Source organism: Puntigrus tetrazona, chromosome 5, assembly GCF_018831695.1.
Source record: "Puntigrus tetrazona isolate hp1 chromosome 5, ASM1883169v1, whole genome shotgun sequence".
Lineage (NCBI taxonomy): Eukaryota > Metazoa > Chordata > Actinopteri > Cypriniformes > Cyprinidae > Puntigrus > Puntigrus tetrazona.
In genome coordinates, this window is record NC_056703.1 from 5,173,723 (window position 1) to 5,190,180 (window position 16,458).

Sequence of the window (16,458 nt, forward strand, 5' to 3'; positions counted from 1 at the left end):
AGAAGCTTATGCTTCTGTTCGTTTGTGCTGTTGTCCAGACTGTTCTCCTCCTGAGTTCCACTCCTCTGCTCCAGGTCGTTCTGTCCGAACTTCACCTGCACGCTTCCTATCCCCATGGCCAAAATGCTCTTTCGCTTGGATTTCTGGCAGGTTTCTGAGATCATCATCTCCACGCGCAGTAGTGCTCCTTGCCCTTCACCTTCTGCCACCACCACAGGCCAATGCTGGGACTGATCCTGATAGGTGGAGACCACGTTCTCATCCAGTGAGGTGATGCTTACAGTGAAATCTTTAGGGTCATAGATGTCAAGAGGGGTCACAGAGCCATCGCTGTACTGAATCCATGCACTGATAATGGCTTCCTGAAATATAAGAGAGAGATGATTCATTGATTATTTTTATCCAGTTCACAAAACCACTTTGAATGACCTGTTTAAAAATCTGGTTCTTGGCTCAACGATCCAGTCACAGGTTAAAAGGGGGTGAGTAGTGACTTCAGTGAGAAAAAGGGTGAGAAGTGACTTTATATTCAGTGATGTCAGCAAATGTATATAGAGTGCATGAGTCATATGAGCTGCTTTAATGATAAATTTTGGCATCCTTTTTGAAGCATCAGTTTCCATTTATTGTAATTACATAGAAAAGCTTGACCAGTTTCCTCCTGTTAACCTCCACACAGTCAGTCTGTGAGCCAGTGAGCTAAATTGTAGAACCAAATCTGTCTGATTTGTGAAGAAATTATTCAGATTATTGAACTAAAGCCAAAGCATTTAAAAAAAACGACTCAAAAATGATTCACTCAGGAAAGAATAGCTAGTAAAAATTTTTACACATTTACCCTTTTGTGTTATAAATTTGGAACGACGTAAGACGTAAGAGCAAATAGTCACCAAATTTTTATTTTTGGTCTCTCGTTTAATAACAAACCCAATTTTGAAACATTTAATTTTTATAGCTGCTGCATCATAAGACTGAAGGTTTATATACAGTACTGTATTGTGAAAATGAGAATTTCTTCTCTGAAAACATTTGAAGTCCCTGAACATGTGTGAAACAAATTACAGACTGCCTGTGAATGAATTCAACATTTCCCATGATAAATATATGACCATTACAGGTTACTTTAAATAGAAGTTGTCATGCTAAAAACAATAAACTTTCTTTTCATGTGGCTGCAAAGAGAGAGTGCCTCAAATTCAACATTTACTGCTAAAACAAGGAATTCCCCCATTTAGTCATCATTAACAACAAGGAAGCACAACTCATCAGTATTAAGGGGCTGAAAAGAGTTGCTTTAACGGAACAGTTCACTCAAAATTAAAATTCTGTTGTTAAAGTTCTGGTTTACTCACCCACGTTGTTCTAAACCTGTAAAACGTGCTTGCAGAACAGTCTAATCTGGTATGTTTTCAATGTGTGGGAAAGAAAAGCTTGTATATTTTTCAAAATTTCCACAGAAGAACGTAAAAAACCTTTTAAAAAGTCTGTGAATGATTTCGTCATTTTTATGTTTGAGTGATCTGTCGCTTTAAGACTAAAGTGTCATGTTTTCAAGGAGCTCACAAACATATCTGTAGCAGCACTTGCAGGCTGTGCAAATTCATTTTAGCTTATCTAAAAATGTAGTTGTATATAATTTAAGAAATACTAAATGATATGCTAGGAAAGAGAGAGGTGATTTTAGGATATGGATCATTATTATTATATAGGAAGTAGAATGTGTGGAGTTATTCACAAATGCTCAACAGAGTGAAAACGTGAACCGCAGATCAACTACGCTAGTGTCAAAAATAGTGTACAAGAACAGCCTGCAGATATGTGGCCACCTTGATTTTGGCAGCTTCTTCAAATGAGACAAAAAGCGTTTTTTCTTAATATCCGTAATTGCCAACAACTCCAAATGAGACTCTTGCAGTGTTTTCCCACCCACTCTCATTCACTCATAGTTAACCTTGGGCCCTGTGCGTGGGAAAACTCTGGCAGAAGCCAGGGAAAGCATTCCGATTTTTAGCAGAGCTGCTATTTTAGATACTTTAATCAGATGATTCCAAACAGCACTGTAGGGGAAAGGAGAATATTAGAGCTATTCACTTCTCAGTTATAATCACGCCTGCCAAAATGAACACCGGTGCCTCCAGTGAGGGGCCATGGGTTAATAGAGCAAACAGAGGCCAGAACATTTTGCAGAATGTGTTTGCATACTGGATTATTTCCGCAGTGGTATCTGTACTGTTGGCAGGGCAGACTGTGGACGGTTGATATATAACGTCGCACGGTCGGGAAAGTATGTGAAAGATTGTTCCTTTTTCGAGTATTTAAGTCTTTAATATCTCCCGCTCTCTCTTTAGCCACAGACTCTTCAAAAATTCTTAAAATGTATTCTAAAATGCTATTTCTGATGTGAACCTCTTGCGTGTGGACGCTTTTTGCAACTGTTTAAGCTTTTGCTTTCAAACTGCACTGCTCTTTTACTTTAATGCACCGGCCTCGACTAGATACCTAAAAACTTGACATGGCTGCAATTCTACTTTGCAAAGGGACACTTTAATTTTTGAAACGATCAAGCCAATTCGCTATAGCCTAAACGTCTAGGTCCATAACGCATAGAAGTAACTGGAATATTCTGTTGGCCATTTCTCATGGCCCTCACCTGTTTGGGTGTGTGCAAAAGGTCCTGAGCGGTGGTTGTGATGTAGAAGGCTCTGTTGTTGGTGGAGCTGGCCTGTAGTGAGAGACTCAAAGAGCCCACCAGCTGAACTCCCAAATCACTGATGGTCACTTTATCATCTACCACAGTGATGGTCTTCTCAGCCAGAATGGAGTCCGAAAAGGGGGATATTACCTGAGGAATACAAAAGCCAGTCATCCCATTGTTCGGATAAATGCTATCTATACATCTACGAAATGTACTCATTTGAAACAATTTCTGTAAATATTTGAAAACCATTTCCCGTCCCTGTTTCCGTTATGTAATATCCCCCATCCTTATAAAAGGCGAGGAGATACAAACTGACACTTTGCAATTGCTTTATGATGACAGACAGGCAGTATGACAGGTGTACAAAGAGCTCTCAGAATCAACATGTCATCGTCGAGCACCATATTCTGTTACCGTGGACACAAACTGTTGAGTGACACCATGAGGATTCCCGAGCTGAGGGGAGGAAAGGAAAGAAAAAAAAAAAAAAAAACGAAAATGGCAGGAAATCAAAGGGGTGGCGGAAGCCTAAACGACAGGGAGAAAAACAGCATGAAAAAAGGACTGGAGAGAATTCCACGCAGAATAAAAACAAACTCAAAACCACATGCGAGGTCTTATATAACCAGCACAAATTTGGACCTACATGTGAAACATGATAAAGTGTAAATGGAGACAGACAGACATGAAAAGCCAAACACGCGGAGGAAATGAACATAAACACACAAGGGCCTCTCAGTCTACGCGTTTCCAACAGAACACTTGACTCTGGGATGAGCATTCAACACCGCTGAGATTTTAACACCTGTAGACAAGCAAGCTTGTTATCACTCAGATGCAATAACATCTTTGCAATGAGGGGTGAATATTTCCAGTGTGTCTGAAAAGGGAGGTGTTACTATCACTCAGGTTCTTTCTGTGTTTGTCACCGGTCTTTATCTGTGTGCCGACTTTATTTAAAACTGAGCTGTTTATCAAACAGATGCAGTCAAATAAACTGGCACTGAATAAATTAGGAATGAATTTGATTCCAAGGGAATGCATATACTGTACAGCACTGATAAAATGTGTATCTTGAAACCGATGTAACATGCTTAAAAAAATTGTATAAAAGTAAAACTTAATCTAAATATGAGTTGTTGTTTTTTAAATGTTTTTTAAAAGTATAGTTTTTTTACACTTTGGAACCTGAATACATAATCCAGATTACAAGTAATCAGTTACTACCCAGCTCATGTTATATAGATAGATAGATAGATAGATAGATAGATATTTACCTGTATATAGGTCATGCCCCTGTCTCTCCCCACCAGCACCCTTCCGTCAATTAGTCGGGCAATGCCTGTATCTTCTACCTTCAGGAAGTCCAGGACCATCTCTGTGATGTCGGCTGACCAATCAGAACCCAGCATGTGCACAAGTTCCCCACCAGGACCAACTGGCTCGGCTACGAAGTGTGTGAGAACACGCACCAGAGCGTACTGATACTGTAAGGCACAGCCTCTGCCCTTCCTCTCATCCTCCTCATCATCCTCGCTGTCCCGCGTTGGCCTGGGCAACAAAGAAAACATGGATAAGATAAGAAAACGACGTGTTTAGTAGCTTTATGACAATGAAGTGGAGACATTATTTTGGCTGGTGGCATTAAGATAAAAAAAAGACACAACTGAAATGCCATTGTGCATAATCACACTATTCAATAGTACAACATTAATGGGTTGATTTCTAAGATTGTTTGCTAAGATGAAATAATGAAATACTAGTAATTAGATTCAAAGGGAAAATAATTAAATAAATGATAATGATTCTAAGAATGATGAAATACAAACATCAACATAATACTATGTCATGTTTTCCTTAAAGGGATAGTTCAGTCAAAAATGACAATTCTGTCATCATTTACTCACCCTCATGTTGTTCCAAACTTGTATGGCTTTCTTTCTAACATGAAACTGATACTGATGAAAAAAATACTTTTCCATAAAAGTGAACTGGGGCAGTAGTTGTCCAACATTGTGGAGAAAAACAACATAAAAGTACCAGAATAGTAGTCCAAATGGGCCCTACACTAGACGCCAGCGTTGTGGGAGAGAATTTAAATCATGTTTTAATGAAAATCTGCTGTCGTTCTCACGTCTCATTTTCACTCTTGCATAATAAATCACACTATTTGTTATAAAATCTTTAGAGCATTCACTTCAGTGGCTTTCACTGTGTGGAAAAGAGCACTGTGAACATCTCCACAGGAGAAAGTCATACAGGTTTGGAACCAAACGAGAAAGAAAGCATGTTTTAGCACATGACTTATTTCTCCAAATGTTACACCGAGGGCCAAGAAAAAAGCAATTATAAACATCTTTGGCAAAGCTAAGCTTTGACTGATTACAATCAAGGAAAAGAGGCTGATCTCCAGCAATTATCCAATTTTGTTCTTTTCTTTTCCCTTGTCATTTTATTTGGTTTTGTTTTATTTATTTAGTTGTCTGCTTTTTTCTCTTTGTGTGTGTGTGTGTGTGTGTGTGTGTGTGTGTGTGTGTGTGTGCGTGAATGTGTGGTTCCTGGTGGTAACAGTGGTTTTGTTGTTACCAGCAGAGAGACAGAAATTGGCCAAATTGAAAAATGGGCCCAGCAGACAGACCGAAGGCCAACAAGCAGAAATGGGCTTTGAAAAAACAAACATGCACACACACATGCTCACATACAGTGTATACCGTGAAAACGAAAGGGATTGTTACAGATCTCTGGCAGAAAAAAAAAACGGTGCCCTTCTCCTCACGTGCCAGCTCTCACACACCTGCGCGTTTTGGCATCTCTCAAAAACACACACACCTCTTGTTGGTGATGATGGGTACCCTCCATCCTTTGACTTGGTTGAGTTCGGCATCAGAGACGTCAATTTGAAGCGGTAACCGTGGCACCCAGACGGTGAGCTCTAATTGGCTGGTCAAATAGAGGTAGGTAAAGTTCACTCGAAGAGAGATATGCCCATTCTTCTCTTTCCCGTTTACCAGCACCTCATCACAACCAAGAGATACCTGCAGTGCAAGAAAAAGAAAGGTGAAGTGGAGGTGAATCCAGCAGTTGTGATTGTTTTGTGGGTTTTGCAATGGCTGTGGCATTTCCTATGGTTCTTCCCCTTGCACTGGCCACAATTAAACTCTTCTAAAGAGAGAGCACTTTTTCACATAATTATGTGAAGGCAAGAAAAACCTTTCTCTTGTTTATCCCCCCCGTCTTCTGCCTCTTCTTCTTTCTTTATTATCGGGACTTTATTTCCCCCTATCTTTTCTCTATATTTTGCCCTCTTTACTCTCCATCGTGATTAATGGTGGTCTGTATCCGCTGGACGTTTACGACACTTTGATGGGCTGTGTCTGTGTGACGTTGTCATGGTGAACACAGCACCATCTTTTTCCTACCGGTAAATCACACACACACACACACACACACACACACACACACACACACACACACAAGCTCAAGCAGCATGAAGCAGTCACATCTCACTATTACAGCTCAGGGTCACGATGGGGGCAGACCAAAATATGAAATTATTGCATGTGTGCGTCTACAGATCACGCAGCGTTCGAATCGCTCAAGCTTTTGTGCATTTTCCATAGTGTACTTCCTGGTAATATTAATCACCTAGCAATGAAAGCAAAGGAACAAGAGCTGGAGAAGAAATAAGAGGGGTGAAGAGATATTCAGAGGAGAACAGACGTGTAACAATGCCATACAATACAGATGCACTTATGCAAAATTTAGCAGTTCTGTAATAGCACTTAACAACCCTATTCAGTAAATAGTTTGAACACTTGCAGTCATGCCATGCTTTTCCAATATTAAGAGAAATTCGGCTAAGCAGCTTTATTTTGCATCGCTTGTTTACTAAACACGGGCGTGTAGTTTTATTCATGAAAAACCATTGCTTTGATCTGCATGTACGTAATTGCTAACCATTTAGTGTTAACAACGTGAAGCAATGAGTTCTTAATTGGAAAATACCTGAAGGCTGCATGGCATTGCTACAGTGTAACGTAATATTCACATTGTGTAATATTCACTCAAGTTATTCTTTTATAGGCCTTTTTAACTTTTTAATAAACAGTTGTGAACTAAGTAATCGGCTTTGCGTTGACTCCTAATATTACAGAGTTTCATTTTAATCAAAAAATGTATACTTGAAAATCTGATGTGTAGTCAAGGGTGTAAAAGTCTATAAGGGAATGAATCTCTTGTTGTGAATGACGTAAGAAAATAGTACAAATTGACATTTACACAAGATTATTAAAAAATTATGTGCGGCTTAAAACCATTTATAATAGATCGTAAGTCTGTCTTGAAATGTTTACATGTGAAAAATCAATTCTTTATTAAAAAACGAATGGAATGGAAGACTGTGGTGCTCTATAGCCTCTGTGTTTTAGTTGTACTGGTATTGAGAATTGTGAAAAGCACAGTTTAATGGTTAAAGAGTGAGACTCATAATTAAAAGGTCATAAGTCATTGCTATTGGTACCGACAACTGAAAGCTTATTTCTAATCCTACGCCATATGTGTAGTACTCGAATGTAGACTGTTACACTAAACCAAATTATGAGGCAAATTATTTTAGAGGAAAAAAAAATGTCAAGAGGTCTGGGAATACTTGATCTGTGAGAGCGAGAGAGAGAGAGAGAAAAAGATGGATTGAATTGCCATTCTAAACAGACAGTTAAACAAAGAACCTTTTAAAAGCAAGTCCAACTAAAATGAAGCGTGATTCATTCAACACAGGCAATTAGAGTACAAATATGAGATAAAATGTCATTCCATCAAAGTAAATGCACTGTCTCTTTTACACACACACACACACAGACACACACACACACAGATGCCAGACTCCGTGCAGTATACGTCTTTTATATAGGATGTAATGTTCCACCCCACAATGATAGTTTATAAAAAGCACCCTCGAGAAGTGCTCAAGTTTTTGTGTGTGACTCTTGAAAGAGCAATTACCCAGAATTCCGTGCAAGGAGGCTACGCTCAATTTCTCTACCTTTGCTTCCATCTCTGTTCTTGCAATTTGCACCTTTTTCAATCCACCCATCTTTCTGATCATCTCCAGTGTTGTTCTAAGAGCCGTCACCCCGTCATTCTCCGCAGCAGAAATGACTGTGTCAGGTCTGAGGACTGCAAGGCTAATGGCAGAGGAAAATGGCAGCTAAAGTGGCATGTGGCCATATCAGAACATCAAAAACATGACATTATAAAAACATTCAGGAAGCTGGGACACGGCATCACACTTCTCCCCTGAGCCCGATGATTGTAGAAACAGCCAAGGTTGATCCAAATAAGCAGCATATTTGATTATTTTTGCATTGTATTGAAATAAAAAAAATAGTAGTCGCGAAGCAGAATAATAATCAATATGATCAAATAGAAATGGCCACAGTATTCTATGTTCATATCATGTTGAACTAATATATTGCATATTGCAACATCCGTAAAATAGAATTACAGATGACTCAGTAGATATACAATTACAACTCAATATTTGAATAAATACAAAAAATGCATATAATGCAGTTATCGCTGGTGGAAAGATTTGTTTATGCTTAACATTTTAACAATTTTCATTTTATTACTGATTTTAGTATTTTAGCAAAATATTAAGTGGTAGTCCTCAACACTGTCTCTCTTGTTCATTCCTCTACACCTGGTTTCTCAGTTTTGCTCCCGTCCTGCAGCTGATGCCGTATTATTTTGTGACTTCGGAACGGACCTGTATAAACACTTCCCTTCGACAAAGCCAAAGAGCTGAGCCATGGATTTGATGACACTGAAAAATCGATTTAATCTCTGTCTCTATTTTAAAGAGAGGGGGAGAGGAGACTGGGCAATGAGAAAGAGATGAAGGCCAGTGTTTCTTTGCGGAGAGGAGCACTATAAAGTGAAAATTATGTCTCAACAAAAAAGGGCGAACAACCCAAAAACAATTGGAGGTTTTCTAATACCTCTATTGCATCTGCCCCCATTTGGTCCTTTAGGTCCTGATATTTGGAGAGAATTTAGAGAGAAACTCATTTTGAATGGGAATAACGTGCAATGTGTATGGCAAGGATTTTCAGTAAGGATATACATATTTTGTATATTAGAGGGCCATTAAATGCTCAAATCTGATTGGCTGATGAACGTTCTAAGGTGTGCCGTTATTTTCAGGAAAAATGCAGGACTAAAGTAGAAGAACTACTTTTCATAAGGGCTTTCAAATCTCTATCAATGAAATCAATGATATACGTTTTTTCTGATCACAAATGTGTATCTCTGCTCTCTTCCTTGGACCAGCAGTTATTAAATCTGGCTATGAATCTCATGGCTATGAAATGGGTGACTCTTTAACTCTATATAAAAATCTTCAGATACACTTGATGTGAATTGTCTTTTTAATTGTTTTAATCACAAATGCACAGTTTCTTTGGACCTTATTGCCCCGCTCAAATCAAAAAAGTCGTATTTCGAAATGAATGACTCCATCATGCTTCTCCAGAAGGCTTGCAGAAAAAGTGGAGCGTAAATGATGAAGATAAGCTGCAGATTGCCTATGAAATGTGGTGGAATTCACTAAATCGATATCAGAAAGCTGCTAATGGCGCCAAATCTAAATATCTCTCTGATCTTATCGATGGCAAATCACATAGACCCAATTCTATCTTCTCCATTATAAACTCTGTACTTAATCCTCCTTTTGACATCTTCCCCAATGTGTCTGTTCAGCTGTGTGAAAAATGTTGTACATTTTTTACTGACAAAACTGTTTTGTTAAGATCTAATTTGACCGTGGGAGATTGTGCTCAATCTGAGTGATTTTGCACCTATCTCCTTTAAAATTTGTAAAGATGTTATTGAACATCTGAGGCCAACATTCTGTTTCACCTACACTTTTAAAGAAAATCGATGATGTCATTGGGATAGTTTTTTTTAAGGATTTTAAATCTTAGTTTAAGCAAAGGGACATTTTTCCAATAGCTTTGGTGACCCCTCTTTCGAAGAAGCCCTCTCTTCATTCCACCAACTGTAATAGTTTTAGGCCAATATCTAATTCACTAAGTTGTCTTAGCCCAGCTAAAGTTGCACTTGAATCTGAATAATATTTTTAGAAAAAATTCAAATCAAAGCACAGGAACAGTATTAAAAGTATGGGATGACATTTTACTTTAACTGACAAAGGGAATGTTGTGGCTTTGGTACTTTTAGATTTAGTTTCTGCTTTTGACATGATCGATAGTGAAGTCTTTCTTTCTAGGTTGGAGAATCATGTGGGTCTACACGGTACTTGGTTCGTTCTTTCTTATCAAATAGACGTTTTCGCATTTCCACCGGTCAGCACGCTTCCTCCGTACATCCTCTTTCACGCCACAAGGATCAATTCTCTCTCTGATCTTATTCTCATTAAATTTGCTTATAGGTGCCATTTTTTTCAAGCAAAACGTCTTGGTTTTGAACGATAACAAAACAGAAATTATGTTTGGTTAAAAATCTCATGACGATCATTGTTCCACATACGAGAAGCAAGTTAAAACTGCTTAAAATTCCACTATTCCTTCGATCTCATCTCGATTACTGTAACTCTTTATATTTCGATATTTGCCAGTTTTGCCTGTAGTGTCTAGAGACGGAGCAAAATGAATGCTGATTGGCAGATGAAAATTCAATCACACCACGCCCATTTGAATCTCTTGGCTATCAATCAAGCACAGAATCACTGGCCTTCTTATCAAGAACAAAGCTACAACAGCAAAAATGGAAGAATTATGGAAACACAAAAATACCAACGTTAAAGGAAACAATAGCATTAAAGAGGTTTTTTTTTAAGAATTAACCTTTAAAATAATAATTAAAGCAACCGTTTTTCATATACGTTTGTTTATGGCTTCAGTCATTCTGTTGATCTTGGCTGCTTGAGTTTCACTTTTCTACCAGCAGAATGTTGTTTTTCCTGTCAGTTTTTTGTTCTTTTCTCCACTTTAATTCATTCCACTCTTTCTGTTCTGTGTCTTCCTCCACTCTCTGCTCATCTCTGGAGTGATAAATCACAGATTATTTGGCTGACAATGCAAAACAGCGCCAGGTGCCGCAATCCACCAATCCCATCATCCGCCCCGCTCGCAAATTACTCGGAAGAATTGGCACTTGCTTCTCTGCCGCGGTGAGGAGGAGAAGAGAGAGACGGAGATTGGAAGGGGGCAAAGAGGAGGCAAGAGAGGGAGAGCAGAAGAGAAAGAAGGAGAAAGAACAGAAACAAAAAGAGGAAGACAAAGATGGTGGGCATCAGCTGGAAGGGGTGGAATCAATTTCCCAGACAGGCAAGAGCAGATCTGGTTCACTGCTTGCAGAAGAATGGTCAGGTACAAAGAGAGGTTTTTAAAACAGATAGATGATTCCACGCAGGGATCGTCTTCACTATTACTGCTTTTATGGCATGATGCTGGAGAATGCACACATGCATCTAAACTTTATTATGATCTGATGAAGTTTAGATGCATATGAGCATTCTCCAGCATCATGAGTGTAGACTTAACAAAGTTAAGATAACAATATGATCAGAACAGAATGTATTACAAACACGTGTCATTTCCAATTGTAAAAAGAAAGCATTTTTTTATTTCCTTTTATGCTAACTTGCAAGTTGTATTTAAGCACATAGAAACACATTTAACAACGCAAATATTGAGATTATTATGTGTAATATTCTATCAATGCACAAAATATAACAAATCATTTTTTTAGCATTTATCGTATCTCCCTCTCTCTCTCTCTCTCTCTCTCTCTCTCTCTCTCTCTATATATATATATATATACTTATATTTAATATATATAACTAGAAATATATATAACTTATATTTACTAAGGATGCATAACTGAGTATAGACTTTTTAAAAGACATTTAAATTCTTGAACTTTCAATTTTTTTTAATGTATTACAAATCCACAAAAATATTAATATTAAAACATTAAGCAGCGATATTTTTAACATTTATAAAGTTAGTTTTCGTCATCACATTTGAATGAGTAATGATGTAAAAAAATCACATGTGCAATAAAAAAAAATCAAATCACATTTTTAAATGTTTTTAAACAGCTATTTTAAAATCGTTGCAGTATTGTATTGTTGTATTCTATTGTTAGCCAACAAATGCCTTGCTGAAATAGGATGCTTCTTTTTCTTCTCTTTTGCAGAAAATCCTGAAGAATACATGAATATATACCATACGACAAAAACTTTCATAATTTCATAAACACTACAGACTTTTTAACATCTGCGAGCCTGTACCGCGGTATACTCTGATTGATTTTGAAACGTCCTCACCAATAAACCAAACCCACGGCCACGAACAAGATGCCAAACGCTGAGAAGCCCTCGGTCTCTGAACTCGTTTGTAGTTTGCACTCACACTCACACTGATATAAAGTTACAGTTACCCGCTCATCCAAGCTTGACTTTCTTCCAAAGAGTTTACACTGCAATTGAATTTGAATTTAAAGCATTTCCACTGCAGAAGGCGATAAATTCAGATTCCAGGTTCTAAATGTGACACTGCCTGCGGTTAGAGACTCCCATAGAGCCTCGTGTGGGAATCTGGCACTGTTAAACGTACATGATGAGTTTAAAACTTCATCTGTCAATCTTCCCCTTTAGGTGATTTCTCAAAACGCGTATCTTCGGAGTAAGATTTCTGATATTAGACCCATATAGCATAAACCTTTCTCTCGCTCTCCTTATGTTCACTCTCAAAGTACTTAGCTTAGCATAATTTGATTTTTTTTGTGATTGATCATAGCGCTCATCGTTGCCTGTCGCCTTGCATTCATGACGTGGGACTTAAAAGCTCGGCAAATGATCAGAGCATCACAGAGGAACACAGAGACGGAGGAAGATTAATAGGTAGAGTGAGAGAGAGGCAACGCAGAGTTCAAAAATGTTATGCTAACCTTACGTCTTCCATCTTTAATCAATCAGAGAGTTTTCCATCTGCATGCAAGATTCTTGTTGATGTAGTTTCAGCTCATTCCAAATACACTTAAATGCTTATTCATCGCTTTTTTTTTCAATCAGCGGTCTGTTAATAAGTCACAAACTGGGGTCATCGGATCTGCACTGATTTTTTTAACTTACATGCGCACTTACAATCGGCCGTTCGCTCGAGGTATAAATATATTAAAAATGCCATTGTTTACTCACCCTCGTTTCAAACCTGCATGTTTTTTTTTATTCTGTTGACCATAAACTAGCATGTTTCTAAAGGAAACGTAGAAAGTGGGATTGTCAAACTCATAACTGATACCACATAAAAAATCTTGTTACAATTACATCAAAATAGTACAATGTCTGAAGAGTAATAATATCATAGCATTCAGATCTGTTGTGAAACATGGTGCTAAATGACAGATTTATCAGTTTCACCTTAAATTAAATAGTTTTTGGATTTATGTTTTTATAGCCTATAGTCTTAACTTCACAGAACTAATAACTGTGCATGGCGTTTATAATGTTAGGGTTAGGGTTTTTAGATCTTTATTTCTGAATGTAATAATAAAATGGGAAGTGAGCCTTTTTTCTCTTTCTCTTAAATGCAATTTTATACGAGTTACCTTTTTTTTTTTTAACAAAGCATCAAAAAATTTAAATATCTTAAAAATACTTTATTGTCAACAGATTGTTTTCTTTCGTTTAGTAGCCCACGTTTAGCCAAAATCTAGAAAAGATGATGTTATATAGCTGTGACTAAGGGTAGTGTAGTTTACAAGACCTCTTCCTGTTTTTGTTTTTTCTTTTTTTGTGTAAAGAACACATTGTACTTAGCTCTCTTGCTTAAAAAAAAAAATATATATATATATATATATATATATATATATATATATATATATATATATATATATATATATATATATATATATATATATTTTTTTTTTTTATTTATTTTTTTTTCATATTCAAGCTCAAGCACTGCAAAAACAGGAAATGTACAAAACGACATAAGTGTGAGAGTACAAAATGACAAACCTAAGTCTTAAGTCTTCTGTGACTCTCTGAAACACTTGGGGCCGGCGGGTTGACTTCTGTGAGTCAGTTTGTCCTAGAATGGGAAGCCGGGCCTTTTTTCAAACATCTGAATTGATATGCGGCATATTTACATAATATTTGCATAGGTATATAAGTCATGGGTGTCCCCAATATGTCTGATATTATTATTAGTGGTCTAAACCTTCATCAACATATCCTCTTTGGGAGATGAACTAAAAACAAAGCCCTTCTTTGAGACGAGTCAAAAGATACCTACAAATGGTATCCTTACAAAATAGAGCACTGTCGGTGAAGCCAAAAAGACCTCGAAACCAACTCGGACGGGTCAGCCGCAAAAAACGAGCGAAAAAAATAAAGAGATGTTTAACAGCTATCAGCAAACACTGGCCGTCAGCTTCCAGACATATCTCAGATACCCCAGCTACAATCTGCCATTGTTTCTCAAAAACACCTTAAAGCGGCGCTTCCATCTGTGTGAGAGCGTATTTGGTTACTTAACACAGTATGCTATCATATCATGTGAAGTGAATCTCTTGTAAAGTATCTGATTAGAAAATACTGCCATCACAGCGCAGCACCAGCAGCTATGTCAGTCTCATTTTCCACAGCGTCTGTTTGAGTAGTTTATCTGCACACACACACACACACACACAGGCACACACACACACAGATGGAAGCTTTGTTCTAAGGTGTTTATGGTGAAGAAAACAGCGCATTGTTGAATAATTCACAAGAAAAAACCTTTTAACACAACAGAAAGTTTCCATATGTCTGCCAGAGCGCTGCATGTCAGATAACTCACAGTATCTGTCAGCATTCTGCTCGGGATATAATATACGTAAACACATAAGAAAACAAGTGGCGCGTACGCGCACCTAGCCGTTTCATCACGGATTGTGGGGGCGAAGTTTCCAGCTCATGCTCTGTCGTGTGTTAAAACTCCGCTGGCCGTCACGTGAGCCCTGAATGCTTTAAAAAAGGCTTTTAATAGCTCCCGTTGGGAAGAGGAGGGTTTGGGGAGGAAGGTTAACTGAATCCTCCCTACTCTCTCACGTGGGCTGGCAGAGGGAGGAAGGTTAGGTCAAAGGCTATTACCAGAGCTGGAAAAGCTCCTGGGAGGGTCTCACAGGGTCCATTAGTTGTGAGTTACGGGTCCGCTGGGTAGAGACGGCAGTATTATGGGAGCTTAGCCGTATCCACTGTACATCACAAGCTCAGAAAGAAGCCATATCTATATAGTTTTAAAAGGGCGTCTGGGTGATTGATTAGCAGCCGCGATGTTTATGGGGGTCATAAGCAGTTTATCTCCACATTATTGAAATTTTTCTGATTACGCACTAAAACATTCCACTCTTTTCTAACCGAGTCAAAATCACTCAGGCTTAGCATTCAACATCAAAAACAAAACAGATAGCTAATCTGAAAGAAAAGAAAAGAAACCGAGATAATTTTACTGCTAATACTTTATTAAATTAGATTTAGATGTGAATTATTTGAACATAATTAGACATTTTTGTTTTGCGGCCTGCATTTTTCCTTAAAAAGCATATCGTCGCCTTTTTTATTGTGAAATTGAATCAAAGCTATTACGGTTAACGCAAACTGAAACTAGGAACATTTTAATTGCTTGAAATATGATCAAATAAAAATTAAAAATAATAAAAAGTACAAAAATAAAAATAATATAATATAAAATAAACATTAACTGAAATATAGGCCACAGTTCTCGTTTTAATTTAGTTTAACCTGTACCTAAACAATCTAATTTCTATAATAGTACTTCAGGGATACTAAAAAAACAGGCAGCTAATAAATGGGAAAACATACAATACATACATTCACAGAAAACAGTTTACTTCTGTTTTAAAAAAATAAGGTGAACAAAAGGCAGACCATCTCCATTTCTAAGTCATTAATTGTTCAACAGACTGTATCTTTCACCTCCATGCAAATGGTGCAAATGTTCAATAGCTTGTTTAGTTTAGCCAAGGCAAAAGTTGACTTTTAAACTTTTTATTTTGCTTCACGCGTTCCGACCCCGTCTGCCGTCTCCATAGTTACGGTACACGCAGCAAACATGCATTCGCTAATTATCGAAACCTAAAACTTGCGAAACGCACAAGAAAAAAGCCCTTCACGTTAAGATCTGGAAGGTTTCCAGTAATAAATATGAATCACCGTCTCTGGATCCGCGGCCACGGTTAACAAATACGACTCTGTAATCTTAATGAAAGATTGATCATAGCTAAGTAACGATTTCTGATGAGAAATAATTAAAAACACGCGCGCGCTCGCACGCACTGCGGTCCTCTTTCCCCCTCTCTCTCTCGACAAACATATTTTGTTTCTGTGCAGCTCAGCTGAAACTGACAATAGAAGCGGCCTGATGCTCCTAACCTGATCAGAGTTTTACACGATTACGGGCTCGCCGGATATCTGCCTGCCTGTCACCGCAAAGTGAATGAGTTATTAAACGGATTAGCACCGTACGGCTCTCCGCGCCGCGCTCTCTCCTACATAGAGGACACCTGCAATGTCTCCACTAGCGCAGATACGGTAAAATCCAATCATTTTCCTCAATAAATGAACACGTTACAACAGAGAAAAACGTGAAAGGCGGAGAAAAAAAGAGTGAGGATGTGAAAGATTGATTTATAATCCTCTTTGTTTTGTGTGTCCTCATGTGTCTGAG

The 16,458-nt window shown here is 37.9% G+C and overlaps 1 protein-coding gene across 1 annotated transcript in view; it reads right to left on the reverse strand.

The window, feature by feature from the left end:
- The window catches only part of si:dkey-215k6.1 (transmembrane protein 132C), a 163,793-nt gene that overhangs the window by 4,011 nt on the left and 143,324 nt on the right, over positions 1–16,458 (reverse strand). The window contains exons 6-9 of the mRNA XM_043240589.1: positions 5,528–5,733; positions 3,976–4,249; positions 2,651–2,842; positions 1–362 (exon numbers count right to left, since the gene is read on the reverse strand). The exon at positions 1–362 is cut by the window's left edge and continues 4,011 nt beyond it. Of these exons, the coding sequence (XP_043096524.1) occupies positions 1–362; positions 2,651–2,842; positions 3,976–4,249; positions 5,528–5,733 (1,034 nt within the window). The remainder of the gene's footprint in view (positions 363–2,650; positions 2,843–3,975; positions 4,250–5,527; positions 5,734–16,458) is intronic.